This window comes from Tribolium castaneum, chromosome 4 (assembly GCF_031307605.1).
Source record: "Tribolium castaneum strain GA2 chromosome 4, icTriCast1.1, whole genome shotgun sequence".
Classification (NCBI taxonomy): domain Eukaryota; kingdom Metazoa; phylum Arthropoda; class Insecta; order Coleoptera; family Tenebrionidae; genus Tribolium; species Tribolium castaneum.
Genome location: NC_087397.1, coordinates 11,522,549 through 11,550,035, shown reverse-complemented (window position 1 = coordinate 11,550,035; position 27,487 = coordinate 11,522,549). Strand labels below are relative to the sequence as shown.

The following is a 27,487-nucleotide window of genomic DNA, read 5'->3' as shown; positions in this document are numbered from 1 at the left end:
CACACACTTCAATGCTAAAAATGCTTTTCTTTCAGTCACATTTTAGTTAAACATATCGCCCCATCAATTGGTTATCAAGAACCCTTCATATTTCCCGTCGTTTTTTTAAATTTTCCAAAAAAAATTATATTGAAGGTGTTCTCTTCTAAAAAACGTAACAAAATCGTGAATTACAATAACTTTATAATTCGAAACAGAATCTAAAGTTCTCATAGATGCTAAAGGCGGCCAAGCAGCGACAGGTTCAACTTTCCTAAAAATTAGACCCAATTTTGGATTCAAGTACCTACATATTTTGTAAATGCATAGACAAACTCCCAAAATCTCATAGATTTTGTACATAACATTATTTAGACAATCCACTGTTCCAAATGCTTGTTAATAATAAACGTAAAACTTGGCAGGAAAGGTTCAATTTCTCTCTCTTACATCGATGATTACCATTTCTTAAAGTTAAGAGAAAAATGTTTATGATGAAGAGTTTAGACGTGAAGTACTTGTACTTACAAAGAAATCTCTTTTAAGATTTGAAGTTCATATCAAAACCGTGAATTGACGACGACTGCCAGTCTAAACCATTTCTAAATGCAGTTAGTCGACGAAAAATAGAAACATTTTTTGACAAATTTATTTGATTTTTCGCCAAATTTGAAGTGTAACACCACTGATTTCTATTCCAATCTGTTTTTTACACATTTCAACGGACGTATATGACACAAAATTTCGAAAATTAACATTCAGTGTTCCAAGTCTCCCAATTATAGGAACGCTAGTATGCACAAAAGGAAGGAGGAAAATAGTGAAAATTATAATAAGAATTTAGCAAAACGGTTTATAGAAAAGTTGTATTTGTTGTACGAGTTTTATACGTGGTAAAATTAACACACGTATTTCTGATACACTCTGTATACTAACACTTATGATTAGTGATGATAATAACTGATGACCAATGTTTAAAAATAGTACTGATAACCTTTAACAAGGTGATTATTCACTTTAAGCAGACACATAAATCGCCTTTGTTGAAATACAGCTGTGATATAATCAAACTACCTCCCAAAAATAAATTTATAACACAGTACGAGGGTTCGGATAGTAATCTGCAAGAGACAATTTAATAACGTAATTCATGACCAGTAAAACTTGAATAACTTAATTTTCAATTGAAGACTAAACGAAAAAAATAACTGAAATTGTCGTAAGTTAAATATAGTAACTGTATTTATTTTGATAGCAAAACCGATTAAAACAGTTAACAAATAGGTCTAATTTAAGCTTAGTTCCTTTATGTAACATTCCGGTATTTCTGTACCGTTACATAAAGATGGTAATCCGCGTGTTTTCGACACGCGAAAGCGCGTTATCACACAAACACCTCCCTTGTGTGTAATTTGGCGTAAATATTTGTTTATAATTCCGAGGCTATCCGTCGCCGCAAGATTAATATCGCGTTTTTAAGTTAATTGTCGCCGAATCAAACCCATAATAAATGATCTGAATAATGGAATTTCATGGTAAGGATAATTAGGCGGGCGTCACGCCGCAGCACACATAAATCAATCAAAATTCACGCAATCCAAGACATAATGCTCGAACTCAAGTCCGAATTTCCAGCTGAAAAAATTCAAGTCAATTTTTCAGCACTTCCGCTTGCTTTAAAAAGCCGGAACGATTGCGGTTCAAATTGGCGCAATTTAGAACATCAAGAGAGCAGACACAACCACCTGACTCTCAAGTGGCCCTTCATTGCTATCCTATTCAACAGCAACGCGAATTTTATCCACAGCAATTTGCCAGAAGGACTCGCGCAAATTAAATTGTCAAATATCTCAATGCGGCCGACAAATCGATAATTAATTTCTGGGGCTGCTTGCGACTCAAATAAAGAAAAAAATGTCCGTAACATAATTTATTTGCATGTGATAAAATAACATAACTCAATTTTACATTTAGTTACTCCCTATTGCATTCTTAATACGCAAGAATGGTAGGTTTTACAGCTATTTCAGACGATATCTGACCATTTCACGGCTGAAAAAGTGAGATTCGTGTCAACTAAACAAACAATAACAAGTGGGTAAATCCATTAAAAAAGAAACATGAGATCAAACAAACTACGGCACAATAACTGTTTTTTTACATTTTAAATAAAAAATATAAACATTACGATTTATTAAATTTCATGAATAAAAATATTTCCATATTGTTTTTAAAGCGCAATTGCCACAAAGCATCGTAAAGCCACTACCCAGAGCACAACGGAAAATTGTTAACATTTTAGTAAAGTATAAAAAGGGAACATTTATCACACGGTACTTCACCTAAAAGAAAGTTATTTACAAAAAAAAACTACAGAACTAAATAGCGAGAAAAGCTTTTTATTTCTTAAATATTAAGAAAACATACATAAAAAGAGTACTTTGTGCAAGTATGTAGTATGTATAATAAAGTAGAAATATGTGCTCCCTCTCCCGTTATTACGAAACAAAAATAAGAAGTGATGATGGCCTATTTAATTTAATCTCAAATATAAACTTATTTATTTGCAGTCAATCAAGCAATTATAAATTTTCACATAAATAAACGTTCGAGAATAAACAAACCAATACGTGATGTCAGTCAAGAAAATTTCAGAAAATTGCTTTGTTTATTCAACTCCACCTACATTTCGCACTTTTGAAGTTATTAATTATAATAAATCTTTAAATCCTGTACAGATAAAGCTAAAATATAATTAGACCAAAGTCCATTGTCACATTTAGTGCAAAATTCTAGCCACTGCGCTCGAATCTACTAAACTAAAAAAATGAGTCGCTGGCAGTCTCGATGGAGGCATCTTATAAAAATTACGGAGGCAGTGCCTGCAACAAAAAAGACAGTAACACGACCATTTGCCGCCACCCACATACCTATGCATCACGAATCTTCTTTTCTTTCTTCTTTTTGAGGAAGGAAGGCGTCCGCAAGCCCTTCTTCTTCTTCTTGTCCTTCTTGGGAGACCCTTCAGAAATAGAGCGGTCCTAAACCAACACAATTAAACAAGTTCAAACCAATCGGAAAGTTTACCTCTTTGCTACTCTGGGACAAGGTACTAATATGAGCATCTGATTGGTCTCCGTTCACCGTGTTCTCACCTAAAAAAACCAAAACTAGACCACGGCGCAAAAACTTGAAAGCAGCCACAAAAACAACATAAATACCTTGAGAACTCAACTTCCACCCAATTAGTGTGTCGTTATTTCTTGTTACGTAAGGTGATTAGTGAGGTTAAGCGTGCTGTTTTTGTTTTATTGTTTATTAAACCAAACATGCAATGAAACATTTATTTGCATACAAAACACATAAAAAAAGCAAAAAATATTAAAACTTGGCCTTTTCAAAACCCATCCAATCCCCCTCGTCCTCAACGCTGTAAAAACTATCATCGTTGAAGGAATTACTTTTCTTAAAACTAACATTCTCCGTCTTGACGTAGGCCGAACTTACTGTTGTAACAGTGCGATGGAACGAGACATTCGAACACACAACTATGTTAGTCTCGGGTTGATCGAAAGCAACATACGAATCGGACAAAAATGAATCACCCCCAGCCAAGATATCAATATTTTCGTTTTCGTCCAAAAAATCATTGAATAAGTTGCGACTGCCTTCCTCCGGGATCGGCGACAAGGTTTTAGAGCAGTTAAAATCAAGATTTTGTGCCAGAGGTAAGGAATAATCATCAACATTAATTTTCTTGGGAGTTGGTTCGTGTAACTTTTGCTCCCTTGGAGAATTAAATAAACTGCGGTTCACTTTCTCTGGGATTGGTGACAAGGTTTCAGAGCCGTTAAAATCAAAATTTTGGGGTGGGGGTAAGGGTCTATCATCAAGATTGATAATCTTCTTCGGAGTTGGCTCGCGTATCTTTTGCTCCCTTGGAGAATTAAATAAACTGCGGTTCACTTTCTCTGGGATTGGTGACAAGGTTTCAGAGCCGTTAAAATCAAAATTTTGGGGTGGGGGTAAGGGTCTATCATCAAGATTGATAATCTTCTTCGGAGTTGGCTCGCGTATCTTTTGTTCCCTCGGGGAACCGATGGAAAACCAGTAAGATTCAAACCCGGGCTTATCCAGCTTGTCTTGTTTGAACGCGGTCACTTCTTCAACTACTTCGTAGTGGTTTTTGATTGGTTCGGGGGTCGAATGGTGCAGATTACCGTTAAAGTGAGTATCAATTGAGGCGAAAAACTGGTCCATGATACTCGAGAGTGTTTCAGAAATGCTGAAAATCTTGTCCGAAACCATTGGAAATTCGAGCGAATCGGTCGACGAAACCATTCGGTCGTCTTTCTCAATCAAGTTTAAAACGTACGAAGAAATCACAATTCGCAAATCGCTGCGTTCTTCGCTCGTCAAACCATCACCGTACAACCATCCGTACGTTTCAACCAATTTTGATATTAATTTGGTTGTATTAACATCATGGTTCAATTCGGGGAAAATCACAAGATCCGAGTCCTCAAACCCTTGCTCGGACATATACTCGAAAATCATTTGGCCAAGTTTCACAACTCGGTCGTCAGGTGGCGCTTTCTGGGCCGGTGGCGACAACTTGGTCGAATCACCCAAGCCCTCATCGAAAGAACTGTTTGGAAAATCGTTAACTTCGGGTGACGCTGATTCACTTTTACTCGAATCATTCGAATCGCTTTTCGTCAAGTCAATAATGAGATTCGATTTTTGCATCTGTTTACTATCATCAAATTGATTGGTTGAAAAATCGGCCAAATGCTCATTAATGACCACCGAATGATCCTCAGTGAATTCGACGATTTCAGGTGATTCGGATTCACTTTCACGTAAATCAAGATTGGAGTTTGGCAAGTTGTGTTTATCAATTTCGGATGATTGTGATTCACATTCACTCGAGTATGAATCGCTTTTCGTCAGGTCATTGATGAGATTCGCCTGCAAGTTTTGCAGGATCTGTTTTTCGAAACTCGAATCGTTTGAATTGTCCTGCACAACGTACGAAGTTTGGGCTTCTCGGGTCGTACAATTCGTCGAATTTAAAATATTCAAAGCGTTAGCAAACGGTCTGATAAAATCATCAACCGTTTGCATAGACATGGCGAGGGAGACTGCCCGATAATTGCCAATATTAATCGTAACAGTTTGATTATTGCGATCGCAATTAATGTTAAACCGATTGAAAACGTAATGAGTGGCACGCGTTTGTGGGGCAACTCTTACAAGAAGGGGTCGCAAAGGCTTAGGTATGTTATTTTGGCGCACAATATGGAAGTGTTGAGGATTAGGTATGGAATATGAGCCTTTAGGTAACCCAGCGAAATTGTTGGTGCGATAGTACGGCAAGCTTGGGTTAACACGTAGACGTTTCCCTTTTTTAACACCTGGAAGAAAGCGATTATGTGGATAAGAAGCGTGTCAAAAACGTAAAAAAACTCAAAATCGAATTCTGTAATGATATAATGGGAAAAAGCAAAACAAAGCATTGCGAAGCGACTACGAGACTTACTGTGATGGCTGTTGACTGAAACTCGCTCGGCTCTTAGGAAACGTTCGGTTGGTGAGGTTTCAACTAATCATGCAAAATACAAGGAATTATCATGCAAAAAAAGGTTCTAGCGCTTAAAAAACCCTGATGGACGATGATAACTAAGTGTTAAATTCAAGTGAGTGTCTATTTCATCTGTTCTCTAAAATGAGAATGCTCCCATAATGAACACTCACCCCTCGTCCATCACTTTCGTTTTTTACAAACTTGTAACAAGATATAAATAAAGCACGCTTTACTCAAACTACAAACTACCCAAAAATAAATTAAAAATCGATACTCACCATCACTCAAAACAACTTCGGGCTGGCTAGGTTTTGGGGCTTGTTTGGTTTCTATCCGAAGAACTTGTGGTTCTAAAAAATTAAAATTGTATATTGAATTTTTTGCATGTTGTACCAACCATCTCTACTCTCCTCCTCAGTTTCGCTAGTAACGGAAGTCGGTGACCTGAAGTGATCACTCATTCTTTTGTTTATTTGAGCCGAAGATAAACCTTCAGACTCGCTAAAATCTGTATCATCTGAAAACAAAGAGTGCGACTGTAATTATGTGCAACAATAAAACGTTTGTAATGTGAACGGTACTTTTATAACTCATAACTCGTGCGAATTATTTACAAACAGTAAAGCGGTTTGTGCAGATATTGTTCCTGTGGGGTCTAGTGTTGTGCTCCGTTACACATCTCACATTTTCAAATTACTTGCTCTCTTGGCAGAACTTTTTATGATAGAGCAAATAATTTCGAGCGATTTAGGCAATACTCACATTCGCCTTTGACTTTTTTCTCGACGACTTTCTTATACTCGTCAAGCTCCTCGTCGGTGACCGAGTCGAATGGGTTTTTGGCGTAGGGGGATTTGTACACCATTGCGTTGTGTTGGTGTCCGCGTTGAATAATCCCTTTGGAAGCAGCCCCCATTAGGACGACTTGATCTCCCGTTTGGGTAACGGTAGCATCTTGCATTTTGCGAGCTTCCTCCCATGTCACACCTTCGAGAATGTGTGACTGGGGACCGGCTGATATTTTATCGGCTCTTCGGTAATCCTTGATCTGGAGACAAAAATGAATGAGTCGAATTTCGTTGATTAGAGAGAATAAATTACCTGTTGTTGCTTCAATTTGAATTCTTTCGGGTTTGTACCTTTAGGGACGAACTGCAAGGCCGAATCGATTTTCACAGGTGTACTGGAATGAGTTGGTGATCCTTCCGCAACCCACTGAAAGACAAAACCAGCACATTAGTAATGCGGTTATAAATATAAAAAAGGAGCAAAAACCTGGTTATGTGTGCCAAATCTAATGTACTGGTTTTGCCACACAAATGCAAGGAAGAGGATTAAAAAATACAAAAATGTTACTTCCATCGTGTTTATTATTAGGAGCGTTATAAGCTAAGCATAAAATTAGCACGAATTACATGATTACAAGAGCTACACACACTCTTAGGGCATCAGATCGTTACGACTAGACGCAATGGCTATAAATCAATTCAAAAAATATAGATTTGCGTAGCAAAACACGAAATGGCACATATACATAAACTTAAATTGCACTAAATCGAGTAAATATCATTTCAACTTTTATCCCCGACTTTCGAAACTTGATAAAATCCAAATCTGTTTCGAAAGTGAGGAAAAAATAAAATCACCTGGCAGCAAACCTACATGGAATGATCTACTTACGCTAAAATATCAAAGGGAATGGGGAATAAAATTTTTACTTATCTTCGAACTTAATATATTCTACCTTTGTAATCTTTTTAGGATCAGGTGTGCCGGTTTCTAAAATTTCGACTTTTTGATAAACGTTCGGCGAATTCAACCAGCGGCTGCGGTCGTGTCCTTTCCTCCCACCTTCCAACTTCTTCCAAAGTCTGAAAAAAAATCAATAGTCATTTCAAAGTTAAATATTTAAGACGCTCCATAATACAGAGACGAGTCTGCTAAGTAGTACTTTACTGAATCTCAAGAACTAATAATCAGGATTTGCTATTAAATACCTTATACTCAGCGAATGTAAATTTTTTCAGAATAAAATTAACAAACAAAGTCGCTGAAAATAGTACAACATTTTACGAAAATTTTTAGGTTGGCAAGAAGTAATTTGGGACCGTATTTTCGCGAACTTCACAAATTTCAGAGAGTGTTCATGGAAGATTGTTTTTGACAAAACTTTGATAAAACAAAGATTTTAAATCAATTTTTTACTTTCAAAACTGAGATATTACCAAGTGTCTTAAAAATCCGTAAATCGATTAAAATAACAATTTTTACTTAAAAACCGTAAAAAGGAAGGAAATTACTTATTATTAATTTTGATGCTTTAATAGCCATACTAAAGCACGCAACGACATCAAGTGCGATGTTATCATGGTCATTATTTGACGGAACATTTTACAAAAATTTTTAAGTTGGCAGGAAGCAAATTCGCGACAGTATTTTTTACCCATTTTCACAAATTTCAAGGAATGTTCATACAACATTACCTCCTATTATAATCCATACTCCTGTTTTTTGACTGAATTTGAATAAAACAAATATTTAAAATCAATTTATCACTTTCAAAATTGAGTCACTTCATTACCAAAAACTCCTAAATCGATTAAAATAACAATTTTGATTTAAAAACGGCCTTAAAAGGAGGTAAATTACAAAAAATAAAATAAAAAAACTCTTTTCATCTTGAAACACACATTCTTTCACAAAATTCCTGGCTAACGCCATTCGTTTTTGAAATTGAATTCGTGTTTCAAGACTGGTCTTAAGAAACTTGTTTTTTAATATACTATTTTTCAATAATTTAATACAGCCTGTATCAGAACTCACTCCCCAACGGAAATGTGCATATAGTTTAGGCAATTCTAAAGCAAAAGTTCCTTTACAAAAAAATTTTAACTCTGCGTTTGGAAGATAAGAACGTTTGAAAATATCCAAGCACAAAAGGTCTTGCTTTGGAGGATTAGGGGAACAAAACACGTTGCTAGGAAAACAAAAATAGGTAGAACGGACAATAAAAGTGGGCACTTGAATTATTTTTTATTCCGTAGTAACGCATCTACTGTATGCAATACACCTGGGAAAGAGCTTCTGGAATTGGTTATTTTAAGACCTCTCTATCTCGCAAACTAAGAATAAAAGACCTAAATTTTTTTGCATTTTTGCCATCTCTATTGTTGTTACCACTAGCACCTCTCCGGTGGGGAGTGAGTTCTGATACACCTTGTATTAGTTAATTAAATTTATTGTAGTAAAAGACAAAATTCAGTTGAATAAGAAAAAAATAAGTTAGAGAGACAGTAAAAATTTAGTTTTCCTCTTACCCTTGTCTGTAAAGCTCCTCTTCCTCGAGCAAATATCCAAGGGAGGAAACTGCTGGGGGTACTTCAACGTCGTTCTTCGGTTTCGGTACATCCCCCTTGACCAGGGGATGTCTATAAATATACCCCGTCCTGAATCCCGCATTATCCAACATTCGCATCAAGGCCTCAAACTCAATCCCACCAACCCTCCACTTTCTCTCAACTTTCCCTTCTAAGATGGAGGGTTGATCCGGCCTTGGACTACTCTCTGGCGGTTTATGCGCCGCATCATAAATCTTTTTCCTGATCTCATCATTCAAAAGCACCAAATTATCGAGTCCGACTGGAATCAACTTGAGCTGGGACTCGCACGCTAGGACGGTATTTCGCGCATTGAAAAACGCCTCTTCTATTGTCTCTCCGCAACAGAGTGCCCCTTGATTCGACAACAAAAGAACCTTATTATTCGGTCCTAAATTCCTCGATAATTTATCCTTCTCCTCGGGATCGAGCAAACCGCCGAGGTACGTGTGCGTACTGACGTCGCCAATAACCACCGATTCTTGACTCAGCGGTAAGATCCCGTGTTTGAGGGCGGAAATCGCCACCACTGACGGCGTGTGGACGTTGATGATGCATTTGATGTCGGGGCGTGCAGCATGAACGGCAGCATGCAGCGAAAAGGCTGAAATATTCACGGAAAAGTTTGTGGTGCCTTGCTCGATCACGTTGCCCTGCATCGCCACTTTAATCAAACTGGAAGCGGTGATTTCGTGGAACATCATCCCGTAAGGGTTCACCAGGAAGTGCTCCTCGTCCTGGTTCAACCGCGCCGTGACCAAGGTGCTGGTGCCTTGGGTCCAGCCGTACAAGTCAATCAGTCGGAAAACAGCCGCCAATTTACACCGTAGGATCTTCTCGCCTTTGCTGTAGCCCATGGCTTCGATGCCGCGAATGTCGTTGATCGGAACCACACAGTTCGAATTCTTGAACACGTTTCCGGCTTGTTTGTTCACTCCCATCATGTCCGAGATTTGTTGCATGAGGCCGGAGGTGCCGGAGCCTTCGCGTAGTTGTGTTTCGATGATTCGTTCGAGTTCTTCGCGGAACATTTTGCTGTTCATTATTATTTCGACGCGTTTGCGACGCTCCATCTCCTTCACGTCGGCGTCGATGTCCACAGGACGAATTTTAGCGCGTTCTTCGTCGTCCATGCTATCGGAAAGACCGTTGGTCTGGGGCGGCAATTCCGCCTCGCTGCTGTCGGTCATTTTTTATCTGAAGCAACAAAAACTACAGTTAGTGCAAGCGCCCACAGTTTGCAAATATGTAAAATATGCATGACTCATATTTATTATTAAGTGTCCACAGATGGCTCGAATTCTATTTTTAAACACTGAATTGCAGTGTCAATAAAACAATAGAACAGCATTGATTAAATATTACCGAATATTTTAAAATGAAAAAATATAATAATGGAAAAGTGTACTACCCTACAAAATAAAATGTTGATCATAATTATAATTTGTGTCGTTTCTTAAATCTTGAAATTATGGCCTTTTTGAGAAGTAAAAGCGATTAAACCGTAATGAGTTTGTTATTACAAGCAATAAAAACATCTATGACATAGTAATAAATGACGACTCTGGGGACTAGGATGTGTGATATTGACGAGAGATGGCTTTAAAACAGGAGTGGTGTTTCCAGTCACGGAAAAAACCAGACCAAACACGCGATTCGTCAACCTTTGGGGCCTCGTTTAAGTAAATTGGTTTGCTTTAATCATTAAAAAAATAAAACACAAAGTAGTTTTAAGAGAAATGTAACAAAGAAATTGGTAAACAAATTTTAGCTATAAAACAGTGATTCACTTATTATCAATATGTAGAAAAACCACAACACTTCGTTTTTTTTTAATTGGCCAAATAAGTCTTCAGAGACGACTTATGGGTTCCAAACATCTAATTTTGAGTTAAAAACTTTCTTATTTTCAAAAATTTTCTTATGATGGAAAATGATATTATCTTAACCAGTTTCGCAAAATTTAATAAGGAACTAATATTTTTGCGAATTTCTCTAAAAAAGTGCGAAAAACCATCACGTTAATAATTATTATTTAAAAATAGTATATTGCTCATTCTATTGGAACACTCCTTCGTCGTGCTCCAAAACCATTCGTGCCACAATAGAACGTCTTTTAAAACGAGTTTTTTTGTTTAAGTTATCAAAATCTGTTCAAACTATTTCCTCTTAATGTTGTTAATTATTTGGGCTTTATCAATAAACGACTTGACGCTGTTGACAGATCACATTAAATTACAGTGACAACCGATGACACCCCAGCCCAGCACTGCAAAATCTGCAACACCTAAAAATTTACTAAAAAAAGTTGCACAAAAGTTCTCTTTGTGAAACTACTTTCAGTTTCACAATGAACAATTTGTGAAACCAAAGTAGGAAAACAATATTTTTAAGCTTTCTCACATTTAAGGTAATTTTTTGCAAAATTTTGCTCAACTTGGTTCAGAAATTAAGCGTGAATAAAAAATTACGCATATTTCTCAAGCATTGCTGCAAATATTTCATCGAAAAATTCACTTTTATCGCATAAATTCGTTAGAATAGTACTTTTTGTTGGATTTCCTTGGCGTGAGAATAACGAACAAAACCACAGTTTAATTACCCCACACACCAAACTTTTATTTTAAGAATTTATTTATTTAAAAAAAGTTTGGTGTTTTAGGTATTAAACTGTTTTTTTTTGTTCGTCGTTAAAATAAGTCAAAAAATCACAAATAAAATTCAAAAGTTACATTATTCTGCCCTTCCTCCATCAGATTTATTTTGTTTTAAAGCGAGAAACTTAGTTATTTTGCTAATAGGACTAAATAAACCAAAGCTTTGGGGATTTTTATCAGACTTATCTTGTTCTTAAGCGAGATACTTGAAAATTGACCTTTTCTTGATCTGTGATCTGTTGTTTAGCTCACTTTTTAAAGGAAAAACTCTTGTTTTGAAACCGCGAAAAATCATCTAGTTACGTCGTTTTGAGCAAAAAATTGCAGCCAATAATACTGCCTCCAGCTGACCAAATGGGTAATCATTAAAAAATTTCAAAATTAATTCACGATTACATCTTAACAGTTTTGCTAAAATTTCATTATGGACTATTAGCTGTTTCGTAACTCTAAAAATAATAATGTTAATAAAAATGTAAAATAGTTATTAATGATTGCATGAATAATTTATAACAGCTAATTTTGAGAAAAAATGCGACGTTGACGTTTTTATAGTTTTGAGAGCTAATATTATTATCTAAAAGTAAAAAAAACAATGTTCAATTAATGTTCTTAAAAATTAAACGAAGTTTTAAGTTCTAAGTGCAATTAGTATTTTTTGTTGCATCTTAGGACAGAAATAACCCACTATTGACTCACCCTGTATAAGGACGGAGTTACAAATAATATTAGATGGGATTTGGAATTAATTAATAGGGTTGAAACAAAAAAATATTTTTCTTAAAAGACATGGTCTGATTGTTATTAATAATACGAGTGCGAAAACACAAGTTTAAAGTTCGAGGCTTGTCGTTATGCAACGAGCGTATGCGAGTTGCATACCTAGATACTCAAGAACTTTCAGCGTTTTCTCATAAGCGTTATTCAAAATTTGCTGTTGAAAACGTGTTTATAATCTATGCTTCATGTATTAAAAAGAAGGCTTAAAATGTTACCAACAAAAAATGTATTTCTAAACTCAATAACATAATTTTTTTGATGTCGAACCGCCACTGGTTCAAATTTAACCCACAGGTTATCCTCGTGGTATTCAAGTGATTGCTTTAATTTTGAGCACATGACTCGTCTTCCATTAACGCTAACAAGTGTCCGTCTACCGTCCCACTTTACTTTCCACAAACCCAGAAATAGGTCATCAAAAGCACGTCCAAAGCAACGGCTTTTGTGGTCTTATGCCATTTCCTTGGCATTCTCACGCATCTCTCTCCTCTCGAATGCGGAAAGTGAAAGAAGGTCAAGAATCGACGCGTCTAGCAAATTTCAACAGATGTTTGTTGCGGTGGTGGTGGTGGATCGATCCACTGCCGCCGTCCAGTTGCCCTGGAAACAGGACGGCGGCCTGGAGGAAGTAGGTTGCGAACCGCCAAAATAATCCAGGAAAAACCAGTGACTCTAACCACATCGATCACTGGAATGTGATGTTGACGGAGATGCAATCGACGAAAATATTTTTTCAACATGCACCAAAAATAGATGGGTAAAAGTGGAAGCGATAAATCAACTCGACAAGATAAACCCTCATGCAATTCCAATTACGACAGAAATAGACTTGGTGACCAAGTAGGTGTTAACATCGCTAAATCTACCTTGAGGTTAAAGATTTTAAATAGTGCTGCTCGCTTGGGGACAATCGATCGGCGCAAAAAACCAACAAGACAATCCCTTGTTGGCACAAGAAGTGAATGTCAACGACCTAGGGCGTCGCGACGCTTTATCTTCGTTGATAGCGGTCGTAAAAATCTCGTTTGATGAAAGTCTCTGACGCAATTCTGTCCCGAAAATAAAACCTAAATAAAATCCCACAGAACCACTGCCATTTTTGCAGACATGCTGCAGGATCAATAACCTGCAAATGGTCAACCTGTGCGACCGATTAAAACATCATTATTTGCAAGACATTGTCAACGGCGGAAGTTGAAAGGGTAATGATGATGAGCTTGGTTTACCATCCAAGACCTGACACAAATTCAGGGATTTTCAAGTGGCATCATTTATCACATTAAATTTGTCGACCAATCACGTATTTTATATCCGCGTAAACCTATTAACTATCGCCCATATGAGGCTTCAAACGTGATTATTAAAGCCAAACACTCAAGATAAGGAAACCAAACTCAAAAAATTAGAAAGCTGCGAGATTTACTGCAATCCTGACATAACGAGATTATTTATAGAACGGTTCGCATTGTGTATTATTTGCTCAGTAATTTTTTTCGCACCGCGTTTATTTGTGGTAACAATGAAGTAACGTAATAATTTTACGATTCAATAAGAAACGTAAGGTACACATGAAGCTTTATAACGTCAAGATTTACAACCCAGAAGTGGGTAATAAAAACCTGACTTACAACACGCCAATGTGATGCGTGCTAAGTGACCCCAATTGATACCAAGTTATGGTAGAACAACCATCCTAGAATATCGATTGCGGCCTAACTTGCCATAAAAAGACGTAAATTGAGTCGCTTTGCTCCAAGAAACACCGGCAAAATCGATACGAAAATGCGTATTTCTTTACAACTTTTTACTTCCGAATTGGAATAAAATCGAAAGTGGACGACCTAAATTCTCGTAAGGATTCCTAATCCCTACAGCTTTTCGGCCCAATCAAGGTCATTTTTAATTTCACGACCAGTCAAGTGCAATTACGCGACCATCGCCTATTTAATACCATATCATTAAAAGCAACTGGGTTAATAGCAGATACGAGTGATTTCAATTCAATTATCACCAAGCATAAACATTGTATCAAGTCTATATTTAGCCGAATCGAAAGAATTGATAATGTCTTGAAGAACGCTTGCTTGCCACAACGAAGAATTATTTCGTAAATATTTATTTTGTGGTTAACCCCTCGCCAGACGACAGACACGCCGAACGTGTACAAACTTTTTCCTGTTGCACCTTATTTATGGAAAATGCGTTTCCTATATCCACCCCACGTCCGTCAAAAGTTCAATGTTCGGGCTCGCGTGCAGATAACAATTCACTTTGTCTATAACTTGGAGTAGTAACCAAATTGCCAAAATTTCGTTTCCGCACGCAAATCCCACACAAAACAATGGATATTATAATCATACACTTTCTACGCAAGTACCCAGACAAAAAATCGCTTCCTTGTGGCTTTACCGTTAATTACAAACTTGAATATCCTCTCCAACACCCACATCGAAGAACGAGACGCGATTTTGCCCCATTTCTCAATTCAAAATGAAACTGGCAACTGGAAAACTGAACGAGAGGTGAGGAGTATTTGGCCCACGGCCAAAATTACAAGGTTACAGTTGTAATTTCGCTTCCAAAATTAACACATCCCACTACAAACGCCCCGATACAATATAAATTATTTAAATTGCTGACGTCACTGGTGTCATCAAACAACGGGAAATGTGTTAAACCAGCGTTCGAGAGTTCAATTGCATAATTGAACAGGTGCCCTCCTCTGTGTTGGAACGGATTTTACCATCAACTAACTACAAGAGAATAAAGAGTGCTGAATCACGAACAACCCGGAGATTATCGACATTACTGCCTCTAAATCATTGCTTGAATTTCCTTCTCAAACTGCTGCTTATAATCCAAATCATTTGACAGTAGCACTTGAGCTTTGGAACATATGGCTTGCAGTCTTCGACAAAGTGCAATTCACAAGTCGTTTTATTACTAAAGAAAATGGAAAATATTTGTATTCATCGTTAAAATAACATAAAACATTTAAATTAGCAGAACCTGTCTTTCCATTACCATAAATCTCTCGTCAAATGCTGGCAATGAGTAAGATGGTTAAGACTAAAGACCGTAACATTAATTTACGGCCGAACCAAGCCCATGTAAGTTTATTAAAAACCTAATGATGAATTGCAAGATTCACAAAAACCAATCAATCAAATCTTGGGTTACATATTTATAATTTTCTAGAATACTGTTACATATTTATATTTTTTTTGTTAATATGCCAACAAATTCCCTTGTCTGCACCTTTGCAATTAATCAATAATCAGTTAATCACCTAAGCTGATCATTTTTCGCAAATGACGATTTATCGATATTCTCGCAATTTATTCAGTTTGTGACTTATCGTTGGCTCGGACAGACGTTAACGAAATAAAAGTCAATAAAGGGAATTAATTAACCGGTAAGTGGATATTTACTTTGCTATCAGGTGTTTGCCACATTTAACCAGGGAAGTTAAATTCGCACTTTCAAATTATGAAAAAGACGTAAAAACTTGCAAATATCTAGATTAATCGATAAATTATATTAAAACGTGAGCTACTTTTCCAATTTTTATTATTCCAAGTAACGTAACTGAGCTACTAAACACTCCAACGGTTTCCGGACGACTTCCGTGACATTTTGTACAAAAAAACAACACTCAACCATTAACCGCAAATTCCACACAACAATAAAGTTTAAAAGGCTGATAAGAACCCACAAAATGTTGTTTGCAATACATTTACTCAATAATCAAATCATAAATTTTGGTCAATTTTTCGTGATCGAGCCCTTGATTTCACTCAGTCGATACCCGAGTGAAATAGAAACGCTCATGAATAATTGATAGGTAAGTGACGTAGACGGATGAACTCATGACATAATCCCCTTCTCAATGTGTTTTTATTTTCGAATTACTGAATGACATTATCTTATGATAATGCAAGGGTCAACCGGGTTGGCTCCATCCAGGTCATCTGTAACAGACGTTCTTCACAAGGGGTTCATTAAATGATGATAATGATAATACATGCCGCTCTCGGGCACCATTTTATGGTCTGGACATTTGTCTAGGTATCAAAAATGTGGTTTTTTGTTCAGGTTCAACGAACATTTACTCTATAATTCGGCAAGTTGGATTGTGATTTTGTTCCAAATATAATAAACAAATCGCAATTTGCTGCAAATTGCTAAACCCAAATTATAAAGCGGTGGTGATGTAATTCGTGTCATTAATGGAACATAATTATTGGAAAGAGCAAGTTATGTGTATTACAAAAATTAACGGAATTTTTTAACATTACCAGCAAACCGTCCAGTTTTGATGACTGCAGAGTTTGAATTCCAGGAATAAAACATTTATTTTTATAAGTGATGTACACAGTGCGTGTTTACTTTTAAAATAAATGCATTTAATGTTTTTTGTATTCAAAATAGACCACTACGCTATTTACTATGTGAAGAACATTCGATACAACAGTGAGTGATAAAAATAAACCCCTGAATCAGTTTCTTTCTGAACGCGTTGCAACATTAGTCACTGAAGTCAACTGAACAGAATCCAAGTTCACAATCACACCAAGAAATACAAGAACTTGTCTGAACCGAGACATCGCGTGTTCGAATAATTAATCCACCGTAAAACTTGTAGTCTGTTCAAAGTACAAAGTTATCTAAACTTACATTACAATCAATCATTAAAGGTGTGTACTGATAACAGGTACCAACATTTCGAAAGTCGAGAATACCAAGTGGATGACTTATTGCTTTATTAACTCATCTATTATGCTGTTAGCGTCAACTGGAAAGCTTCAATTAATAACTCAATTTGGATTGAATTTTTTGAGCATGTGTATTTATTTTCTTTGTTGGAGAGGCGACCGTTCACCTCAGTTCCCCGAAAACCGAATCAATAGGACGAGTTCCTTGTCTTTTATCAAATGGGAACAAACAAACGATTGTATCTAATCGGAAAATGCAGTAAACGTGAGGATAACAAGTCGAAATGTGGAGAAGCACCTTTCTCCAATTTCACACAATCTACATATTATTATCTTATATAACACGAGCGGCGTGACTAATGCCGAAGGAATCTGAAGAATAGACGGTTATTAGAGGCACAATGAGAATTATTTCACAATTCCCAATTGCAATTTCGTTGGGAACTGTCCGTTTATTATAATAAACAACTTTCATTGGAAGATGAGATCATCCTCTATAATACTGGTTTGATAATGGCCCCAGCCCGACTCGGGTGTTACATCTTCGGTCAACTGCCCACCCCTGCAACTTCAGGGGGTTCCGGGCCGGAACAGGTGGGGACACACCCCTTACCTAGCGAATCCACTTACCGTTGCTTCCTCGAATGTGGTTAAAGACCGGCGTTATTTAAATCACTCAACTGACGGTAATGTTTCTCTATGCACTAATGACACAAGGCGAGCATACGCCCCATCGATTCAACGGTCGCCGGGGGCCCTGCGAAGCCTCAACAAGCTTCGAATCGCAAACTTCACTTCAAAAATACCGACTGAGAGCACTCACGATTACAATGTCGGTCACTAAAAATTAGAAATTCGTTTCGCGTACCCTCTGCAGTTTCCACCGAACTCCAACTCCGAAAGCAGTGCGCGGGCGCGCCCCAGCATACGCATCAAGCCTAACGTGGGGGCTGCACCCGAAACTGAGCCTTAAACACCAGGGGATTTAAGCGTCAAAATGGCGTCCAACTGCCACAATTTTGAAACACTAGCGCTTTCGTGTAAAAAATCATAACTAAAATCGACGTTTTTCTCAATCGATCGTGACAGTTGTCAAAATTTTTGTGGAAAAAATTTGTTTTTTTTTGAGTTTTTGTGAGTGATGGGACGTCGGAGTCGCTCGAAATCGCCCTACGGGTCTCGGCGGCGGGATAGGGAACGGGACAGGGATAGGGAGCGAGAGAGAGAACGCCACAGACGGAAAAGGTCGAAGGAGAGGTCCAGGGATAGGGAAAGACGGCACGAGAGGGAACCCCGACGGAGGTACTCCCGGTCCTTGACGAGGTCCAGGTCCAGATCCGTCGAGAAAAAATCAAAACCGCTGCAGCCGGAAAGACCGGTTGTCACTGCCGCAGACTTGGAGGGTAAAAGTGCCGATGAACAGGAAATGATGAAGTTGATGGGTTTTTGTAGTTTTGATACCACCAAAGGGAAGAAAGTTGAAGGTAATGACGTGGGTGGGGTTCATGTTATCTTGAAACGCAAATACAGACAGTACATGAACCGCAAAGGGGGCTTCAACCGCCCCTTGGACTTTGTGGCATAAAGGTTTATTTACCTCAATCATCAGGAGAAAGACTATACCTCATGGTGTTATGTTGTATACAAAGTTTTGAAGTGTTGTTTCTAAGGGAAGAACTTTACGGGTTGTTCATCGTAATTAAGTTTCAATTTTATTTGTAATAACTTTTGTATTAATAAACGTAACAATTAAGTTTTGCGTTGTTTTGACGGAGGTGGTGACGTTTCCTCGTCACTCTCTTCATTATTTTCTTCACTATCTTGTGTTTGTGGTGCCCCATCATTAGCCTTCTCCACAACTTGTTCCCAATTCAAAAACCTAAAACCTCGAACTGTCCCCTGACCCATGAACTTGGCCAAATCAATTTTAGTCTTGTTAGACAACTGCGCAACTAATTTACCAAACTGTTCAATTTCATAAACTACTTTCGGTATAAGTCGTGTCTCCTTCAGCACTTTGCTTTTCAAAGTGGTCGATTCAACTTTTTTCTTTGACTTTTTCGACGGCGATTCTGGCTCTTCCTTCTGAGTCTCCTCGATATAAGTAATCAGCTTGTAAACAGCTGGAGCCAATTGTTTGCCAGCTAATTTAACTAATCGCTCAAATCTAAAAAACTCAGAATTATGTATCGCAAAACAATAATCAGTAATCAAGTGTTGAAGTTAACAAAAATTTTTTGGGCTTGTTAGCATCACTTCTTTCGAAAACTATTGGTCGTAGAACAATATTATCAAAAGGTAGATAATTAATTAAAATTAAAAGAACTGCTACTGGGAGATAATCGACCAGAATTTCGATAAAAATCAAAAGAATCCAATATTTCGAAATAATAGACATTTTTGCAGTTTTAAAGGTTTTAGTGCCATAAAAAATGCGTAAAGCGATTTAAAATCACTGGTTAAAATGCTCTTAGAAGCTTATTTTTCGAGAAGAAGTGGATTAAAATCGTTGACCACGTTTTCATTTACTCACTTGGCATTTTGGAAGACCGGGTTGATTTTGGACGACCGCAAAACGAAATGTTTTGTTAGCGAACTCAACGTGCAATACAACAAAAACAAATTTTTTAAAAGGGCCTCAGACAGCCCCCCGGGAGGGATAGTACAATTGCTCAAATTTGTTAAAATTGTGACTATGAAACATAACTGGCAACAAACTCCACGTTCGCGTGATTGTAAGTTTTCACGTCCTGAAATTTATATTAAAAACTGGACTTGAAACTAGAAAAACCTACTTCTCTCCAAACCTTCATCATTGGGATAAGTCATTAGAGAAAATTCAGCTTTCAAACGTGCGATAACCCAATCGATATCTTCAAGAACTGATTTGATATTGTTACACAAACACGTAAAAACGGTATTTACGGTTTGTTCATTCAAAACTTTCATTTCTTCACTGGTGTGTTCCTCCTAAAAAATTCGACTGTGACGGTAATTAAAATAACACAATAAATAAAAGTGATTTTTATGGCATGAATAACAAAGGGAAAAGCTCATCTCCACCCTCAATTTATGCATACCACTTGTAACTCTGTCTATAACTTTGATGCAATTAGATTGTTTTTATAATGACGACTTATTAAATTGTTTCACAATTTATTCAGTCACTTAATTATTAGTTAACAGTTTTATTTACTGGAACCGTTCTTGGCTTTTAAGGCAAGTAAATACGTCAATATATTTTATTTTAAATTAAATTTTAAACATTTAAATTGTGCTTACCTCAGTGATCACACCTGTGACATCACCAATGTGGTCAGACACCTGTTCAAAAAAAGTTAAACTAACTTTGAAGTTAACGTGGCATTCAAACAATAACGTGATAAACCCGTTGACGACTTGTCTGCCTTTTAAATCGTTATTAAGAGCGTAATTTTTCGTCCATTCCATCATTTGTAACGCTAAGGTATTGCTATTTGGGGGAATTTGATGTGCGAAGAAGCTCAGAGTATTGATCACAATGAGCGACATTTTTTTAACTTCTGGATCCTCGGAAATTTCGTCTTCATCCGTTTCAAATAATTTCTGATAAGTTTGGATAAACTCGCTCAAATGGCTGACAAGGTCTTCGCTTGTGTCTCTACCACCAACTCGACTCAAAAATGCTTTCAAATTACTCCCATGGTGGTTGTTAACAATGTTCAAAATTAACAGAAAACACTCAGCTGCTAAAACAGCTGTTGTGCAATCAAAACTTGCAAATTCGTCCATTCGTTTGATTATTCTTTCATAAATGACCATCGCAATATCGCACAAGTGGTCATAAAGTACTTTAGCAGTCTGCGTTTCAATATTTTTTTTGTGTTTTAGTGAGGTAACTAAATTGAGAGTTGCTTGCATGGCGTGTTGGTGAAATTCTCTCTTTGATTTAACAACATTGGCTTGGACGCATGTGGTCCACGAAACCATTGTCCTTAAAATTACAATTACATTTTTCTGGTCAAAAAACTGAAAAACTCACTCGTGTAGAAAACTCATAATTTTTGACAAAACTTGGAAATCGAGCACCGTCTCCGGTAATTTTAATCTGTTTGATGACTTTTGTTCTTTTTTCAACGTTGTGTCGTTTTCTGTTTTGTTCTTGTCCGATTTTTTTGGTTTGTTAACGGTTTTTAAACAATTGGACAGTCGCAAGTAACCTTCAAACAAACCCTTGATTTGTTTGCCGTTATTTTCCGAGTCTAGTTCCCACGAGTGAAACTTGTACCCAATCAAAGCCTCATAAACACTCATTGCTTCCTTCAGAACGAAAAGTTTGTGCTGAGATTCGGGCATTACATCGCCCAAATCGGTACCGTCATCCTGAAATGACGGTTGAACAATTTGATTATCATTTTACAAACTTACCAATTCAAAATGAACCAATTCACACTTAATCATTCTTTGACAAATTGATTCTAGGACCTTTAGAATTCGGGCAACTGTGGGAGTTTCGTTGTTATCTTTCGCCACTTTTGTGACAATAAGCCCGATTGTGTAAATTAATTTACCCAAAGGCTCCTAAAATTGCATAAGATAACCATAAACTTGACGATTGTACTAACTTGTAACGAAACATTGATGTCTCGAGTGAGTGTAATTTTATCAAACTTCAACGGAACGGCCGTTTCCTCGTCAGTATTGTAAAAATCGCAAAAATGTGGCCAAATCGTTTCCAAAACTGCGATCCCCAAATCGGGATTCAAACAAACAGCGTCGTAGAGACCTAAAGTGAAATGGTAGCGTTTAGTCTGCGGTCCGCTTCATTACCTGTGTATAGCTGAATTCTGACTTCGGCTGGTTGCATGAAACACGCCTCCAGGTTGTTCAAAACTTCTAAAGAGAGTGCTTCGTTACTGAAGGCACTTGGTGTGCATTGTGATGTTTGAGTAATGGAAATTTGAGTATATAACGAATAACCTGATGAGTAAGAACCTTGACTCAAAATAGCTAAATCTGAGATTTTTAAATTTGCTAATAATTTTAAGTAACCAGTGACTGCAACTTGGCGCGTTTCGGTCACTCTTGAATGGAGTGCTTTGTGCAACAAGAGAATGAAATGGTCTCGGATGGTAGGTGAGACTTTAGTGAGTGGAATAATCGCGTCTAGTACTAGTAAAGCACTGGTTAATGGTATCTCAATCAAGCCTCCCATTAGCGAAATAATCGTATTTTTGTTTTCTAGCATTAGAAGCGCCAATTTTCGAGTCATCAAATAAAGACATTCTGAAAGTATTTTTAGAATAATTCGTTGAATATTTTGTGTGTTAAATACCAATATATTGAGTCACTGACTGTTCGGTCACTATTTTATTACACAGAGTTTCCACTATGATGGACGCAGTGTGCCGTTTCCGTTTAATTATCTTAATTAAGATAATACTCCCTAATTGCCACTGTTTTTCAGCGATTGGGTCTCGACCCAAAGCAGAGCCCACTCCAAGTAGCACAAAGGCAAAATTGATAAGTCCCTGAAGAACCAAGTCACGGTCTTGGGCACTAAAACACACAAGTAGCGATTGTTTCGAGTGGACTATGACTTTGAACTTAAGTTGTGGTTGCCAACTTAATTTCAAAGCCGCAGGTAATTTGATCAAAAAACCTTGCGGTCACAACATGTCCGAAAATTATTTCAAGTCTGGTTTTGCCAGGCACCAAGTTCCTGAACGAAGCCGAGGAAATTTTCTTCTGTTCTTCGTGAAATGTTCGAGAGACACACGACCTGATGATTTCAAAAACTCGTTCCTCGTAGCGTGGTATTGTGGATAGGGTCAGTAGGACACTCAATTGGAAGGGGTGGAGAATAAATTCGGGTGTCCTCAACATGTTTTTTAGGAAATTTAAATGGTCTTTAATGCAGTTGTGGCCTACGAAAGCTAAACTGTGGATGTGGTACAGAACTGTTGCTTCTGCTTCTAGAATGTCTTGACTTGAAGCATCCTCTACAAATTATTATTGTTCGGAAAGATAGGTTTTGTATGTGGACATACCGATTAAATCCATTTCTGAACTCTCTGAACTTGAGGCGGTTTGGTCCAAGAATTTATCATGATATCGCAGGGCGAAATAGTGCTGCAATTTTATGAAAATGACGCTAGCACTGCTATTTTTACAAAATTTAAGCAACTGGTAAACAAAAGGTGGGACCTCTTGCGGCGTCATTTTTTCCAACTGTTTTGCCAACTTGTTAACGACTTGCAAGTGTTCTTCTTTAGAAAGAGAAAGGTCGCTGAAATCATCAACTTGAAAACTGTCCACAATAAAGCGAGAAAATTACATAAACATCTGAGTTAAATTAACAACGATATTAGGAGACCACTGCAAAGTGCAAATGTTGTTAATGACTTGATGCCTATATTCAATGCCTGATATTTCTTCACCCTCCACATCAACATGTTCTTTCTTACTTAAAACGTTCAATAATTGGGGCAATATCTCTTTCCAACTGAAATCAGGGTGTAGTAAATTGGTGGCAAGTGGGCCTTTACCAACCTCATTTGTGAAACTCTGCCCGACTGTAAAGACTCAACACAAAAATCACACAATTTTAACAAATGTTCCGTTTGGAACTTAGCAAGTTCCGTACAAATTCGGCTCGTAATAGCATTACTGTGAAAGCTTGAAACCTCACTCCTGTCCAATTCTTCAATGACACTCAAAACAACCCCATAGCGCTTGTTATGAGAGTTGGGACTTTCCGCCAAACCTTCCAGAATGTAATTCCAAGTATACGTAAAATTCGAGTTAGTTAATCGTGTCCGAATCACATTTACAAGCTTTAAGGAAGTTTTAGGTTAGGAAAGTTAAAAAAGTAACAAATTTTACTTGCTTCCTCCAAACTTAAATTGCTAACGTAGTCTTGCAGGCCCTCAATGTCGCGATTTTGGCCCAATTTACGTATTTTCTCCTCAATGGAAGTCATTTTGGAGCGAAACTTTTTGAAAATATGAGGTTATGTCGTGGGCAGTTGTTTGTAAACTATTGAAATTTCGCGCTAAATTTAAAAAGCAATCATTTATTAGAAAAACTACAATTTGTATTGATAACTATTTGAGAAGTTGGTAAGCCACGACGATTTGAGGGGCCCAAAATGCGGGCACAAAAAATAGCCAACATTTTAGGGTGAAAGTGAACCTGTTGTGAAACTTGAACGGCATATTCTGGAAAATAAAAATTGAGCCACATCTCGAATAATTGGCGAAATTACCTCTCCAAGGACTCCACCGCATAGCTCCGTGCGTACGAAATTTTTTGAAACACTTCCTTGTCTCAGAAGCAAGGGGCTTCGTCTAATAATTCGCGAAATTGGCGAATTCATTCCGAATTATTGGAAAATGCACAGAAATTGTAGAATTTGAATGTGGAATTGTTTATTTCAGTTGACTGTCAACTTTTAGAATGATTTGTTGCTATAGAAAAAAACTCGTTTCTAAATTGTACAATGTGTTCAAAAATGGTCAAGTCACCTTTGAAATTTGAACGTAATGTGCCGCTTAATTTAAATTGTGAATGCCGTCAAAGTGACAGATCCGTCAAAATAATGCAAATATGCTTCGAATTCAAAAACGAAAGAATACTCAACAACAAAAATCACGGAAATATAAAACACAAAGCAAGACAAACCCTACACTTTGCCAAAAAATGCTAGAAAGTCAGTAAAAATCTAATTAAAAGACCCAAAAATTACGATAGTCATTTGGACTAAGCGGCACATTAATTTTGAATTCTATAGTCAACTTGAACACCATTTTTGAACACCATTTTTGAACACCATTTTTGAACACATTGTATAAACTTCCCCACACACCAATATTTTTCATTTTTCATGATGATCCCCTAATTAACTTTATTAAAAATGTTTTTAAAAAAATTGGAAGAATCAATATTTGCTAAATTTGCTTATTTATTGAAAGAAAAAATAACAATTGTCAGGTACCTGCTTAAAGACTAATGATAGTTGTGCCTAGGCTTTAATAATGAATAGTATCATTTTGTAAAAACTGTGTTTTTATGTAAATACAATAAACTAAATAAAAAAATCACAGATTGCAGTTTCCTTCTTGTTTCCCAATCAAGAGCCGCAAATTTGCGTGTCTCTTGCGGCGATTTCTAGCGCTTTCTTCTGGAGCAGCATTTGCCTCAGAGACGACGTTTCCTCTCTTAAAGTCAACACCTGTGCCCTTAAAATCGCATTTTCGTGCTCCAAAATAGTGGCTCTTAGCGCAATTTGGTCTTCTCTCATTTTTCTCGCATCTCTTGATTTTTTCGCCGCTTGATTATTCCTGCGTCTTCGTTCGAAATATTTCTCGTCTTTTTGCTCCTCCGGTATTGGTTTCTTCTCACCTCTTTGTCGCCGAAAGTTGGCGGAATATAAAGACGAGCACGGAGATGTTGCATTAAGACGAGTATCTAAATATTTCAATGCTGATTTTGAAAATAAAATGATTCGGGGCTTACTTAGTTGCTCGTTTGGTGGAAGATGGTGAGGGTAGCCAAAAAGGGGTGGTGATGGTAGGTTTAAGAAACATTTTTCGTTATCTTTGCACGAGATATCTTCAGGAGGGATTCTTTGAACAGGTGCTGCTTTGGCGTGAATTTCTGAAACGTAAATCACCGTTTTTCCGGAATTAAGAAAATGATAAGGCTTGTGAGGGATGAGATAGGTGTTGCGTGTTGTTGTAAGGCGTGATCATCATTTCATGTTACTACTATTCCTAGAAATTGTTTCTGAAGTAAATTAATGCGGTCAGATAACATGCATAAATTGTCAGATTTAAAAATTGTAACATAAAGCCAATTTCTGAAGTAATTTTATGCGGTCAGATAACATGCATAAGTTGTCAGATTTAAAAATTGTAACATAAAGCCAATTTCAGAAGTAAATTAATTTTTTTGCCTAATTAAATGACACGACATGTAAGAAACCGCAAAGTCACGATTAAAACAACAATAAAATGTCCTAAACATTGAAAAAAACTTACGATAATTTTTTTAGATACAAAAAATACTGATTGAATCGATAAGATTAAGAAATAAATGTAAGTTTCGTTGTTTAAAAAACAAATCAAACAAATCATTTGTTCTTTTATCAGTTGTTAAAAGAAATCTTGAGATATTTTTTTTGAATACAGACAAACTTGAATTGGTATTGTTAAAAAATAAAACAATACAGTATAAAAAAATACTCCTTCGACTCTCAAAAAGCTAGTATTTCGGACTTTGGTTTTGGTTTTTTTCACAAACCTGGTGCTTGTGGTGTCAGAAAATAATTGCACCTCCTCAGCAAGCTGTAGGCCGAGAAAGCCGACACTGGCAGGAGGCCGTTCCCGGCGCCTCCGCCAAAATTGTAGTGAACATTTTGATCCATTTGGAAAAAACACCAACACTACATAACTTAATCTTTCGGTTTGTTGTCGCAAAAGTCTAAATAAACACTGCCAATGGTCAGGGCACGTGATAATTTGATCCCAATGTTCTCATATTACGATAACATAACGTTGCTATGAATTTATTATGAAAAATGTGGGCGTCGGCGTCCTGGACACCCCGCCTTTTCCGACTTGCGCCAAAGTCGACGGAATTTATTGGTCAAACGGTCTTTCCAACAAGTATGTTTGCCAAGAGCTGGAACAATACGGTTTCTAGACTCCACCCTAACACGTTCTAGAGTGAAAATCATGAAGAACGTTCGTTAATTATTAAACGAGTTCGACGATAATATGACCAAATGTATGACTGCAACACAGTAACCATTATTTTCCATCGTTCCAAAGCGATATACACGCATTAACCGGTTCTATTATGCATGAATTACTTTATTTTTAATTCCGTTGTATCTTGTTATAACTTATTATTTATGTGCATAATACGCCAACTTGTTATGGGTAATGAAACCTGGCGATTAGCTCAAGAGGCATTAGAGTTGAGGACGTTCTCACAATCAATAAAATTAATGGATTGTTGATTTTAATTTGTTAATATTTCACCTAATTTACATGTCACTTTTATTCATTTTCATTCAATATGTTTTATTTAAAAACAATGCTCTTCTCGTTTTGTCAAGACCAAGTTAAATTTGTTGTTCCGAGATAATATTTGGCCGAGAAATGTGAATATGTATCTCTTCTCCGTCTAAAATAATTTTGCAAAATATATCCCATATCAGTTCATAGTAGAATTTTGCAACAACGCATTTACATTTTTTGGAGTAAAATGGAGCACAAATTGAAAGTTTTTGGTGGATTTTCTTGACTCAAAAATTTTAACACCCAATTCTTTTCTCATACAAAACTCTCATTTTGTGCTTTATTTCATTCCAAAAATAATACACCTTCGGCGCATGCCTCAATAAGT

The 27,487-nt window shown here is 36.9% G+C and overlaps 4 protein-coding genes across 8 annotated transcripts; 1 reads left to right on the top strand and 3 right to left on the bottom strand.

The window, feature by feature from the left end:
* Positions 1 to 1,894: 1,894 nt before the first annotated feature.
* On the bottom strand, positions 1,895 to 17,999 carry hts (hu li tai shao). Of its 5 annotated transcripts, XM_064356461.1 has the most exons (11): positions 17,726 to 17,990; positions 8,884 to 10,140; positions 7,311 to 7,437; positions 6,668 to 6,781; positions 6,329 to 6,614; positions 5,964 to 6,083; positions 5,845 to 5,916; positions 5,522 to 5,584; positions 3,067 to 3,134; positions 2,910 to 3,020; positions 1,895 to 2,861 (listed from the first exon to the last, which is right to left on the bottom strand). In XM_064356461.1, exons 2-10 carry the CDS (start codon positions 10,131 to 10,133, stop codon positions 2,910 to 2,912), a joined length of 2,211 nt encoding a protein of 736 aa, XP_064212531.1. In that variant the 5' UTR covers positions 10,134 to 10,140; positions 17,726 to 17,990; the 3' UTR covers positions 1,895 to 2,861. The 5 variants fall into 5 exon arrangements, with proteins under 5 accessions (XP_064212531.1, XP_064212532.1, XP_064212529.1 ...); XM_064356462.1 differs by lacking the exon at positions 5,522 to 5,584; XM_064356459.1 differs by lacking the exons at positions 1,895 to 2,861; positions 5,522 to 5,584 and adding an exon at positions 3,201 to 5,396 and having other exon boundaries at positions 2,938 to 3,020; positions 17,726 to 17,999.
* On the bottom strand, positions 17,722 to 24,721 carry FANCI (Fanconi anemia complementation group I). Its single transcript, XM_008202664.3, has 15 exons — positions 24,342 to 24,721; positions 23,964 to 24,294; positions 23,627 to 23,910; positions 23,412 to 23,579; positions 23,125 to 23,363; positions 22,737 to 23,076; positions 22,410 to 22,633; positions 21,905 to 22,360; positions 21,700 to 21,860; positions 21,503 to 21,655; positions 21,117 to 21,457; positions 20,378 to 21,068; positions 19,891 to 20,065; positions 19,629 to 19,845; positions 17,722 to 19,262 (listed from the first exon to the last, which is right to left on the bottom strand). The coding sequence occupies exons 2-15, from the start codon at positions 24,054 to 24,056 to the stop codon at positions 18,845 to 18,847; spliced, it is 3,960 nt and encodes a 1,319-aa protein (XP_008200886.2). The 5' UTR covers positions 24,057 to 24,294; positions 24,342 to 24,721; the 3' UTR covers positions 17,722 to 18,844.
* LOC659696 (U4/U6.U5 small nuclear ribonucleoprotein 27 kDa protein) lies at positions 18,126 to 18,848 on the top strand. Its single transcript, XM_965975.4, has one exon. The coding sequence runs from the start codon at positions 18,237 to 18,239 to the stop codon at positions 18,678 to 18,680; it is 444 nt and encodes a 147-aa protein (XP_971068.1). The 5' UTR covers positions 18,126 to 18,236; the 3' UTR covers positions 18,681 to 18,848.
* A 270-nt stretch (positions 24,722 to 24,991) lies between the features above and the next one.
* On the bottom strand, positions 24,992 to 26,628 carry LOC103315025 (uncharacterized protein). The gene is made up of 3 exons (XM_008202645.3): positions 26,378 to 26,628; positions 25,592 to 25,732; positions 24,992 to 25,543 (listed from the first exon to the last, which is right to left on the bottom strand). Exons 1-3 carry the CDS (start codon positions 26,499 to 26,501, stop codon positions 25,206 to 25,208), a joined length of 603 nt encoding a protein of 200 aa, XP_008200867.2. The 5' UTR covers positions 26,502 to 26,628; the 3' UTR covers positions 24,992 to 25,205.
* Positions 26,629 to 27,487: the final 859 nt, after the last annotated feature.

Bases quoted from the DNA above. Each gene is read 5' to 3' on its own strand.
- LOC659696 (XM_965975.4), top strand. From the start codon at position 18,237: ATGGGACGTCGGAGTCGCTCGAAATCGCCCTACGGGTCTCGGCGGCGG.
- hts (XM_064356459.1), bottom strand. From the start codon at position 10,133: ATGACCGACAGCAGCGAGGCGGAATTGCCGCCCCAGACCAACGGTCTT. The intron at 6,084-6,328 runs GTGAGTATTGCC...CTTTGTTTTCAG, and splicing joins GAAAAAAGTCAAAGGCGAAT to ATGATACAGATTTTAGCGAG. The intron at 5,917-5,963 runs GTTGGTACAACA...TTAATTTTTTAG, and splicing joins TGAGGAGGAGAGTAGAGATG to AACCACAAGTTCTTCGGATA.
- FANCI (XM_008202664.3), bottom strand. From the start codon at position 24,056: ATGACTTCCATTGAGGAGAAAATACGTAAATTGGGCCAAAATCGCGAC. The intron at 21,656-21,699 runs GTTAGTACAATC...ATGCAATTTTAG, and splicing joins ACATCAATGTTTCGTTACAA to GAGCCTTTGGGTAAATTAAT. The intron at 19,263-19,628 runs GTGAGTAAATGA...TGAGTTTTTTAG, and splicing joins CCGGTCTTCCAAAATGCCAA to ATTTGAGCGATTAGTTAAAT.
- LOC103315025 (XM_008202645.3), bottom strand. From the start codon at position 26,501: ATGGATCAAAATGTTCACTACAATTTTGGCGGAGGCGCCGGGAACGGC. The intron at 25,733-26,377 runs GTTTGTGAAAAA...TTTACGTTTCAG, and splicing joins TCTGACACCACAAGCACCAG to AAATTCACGCCAAAGCAGCA. The intron at 25,544-25,591 runs GTAAGCCCCGAA...TGAAATATTTAG, and splicing joins TCCACCAAACGAGCAACTAA to ATACTCGTCTTAATGCAACA.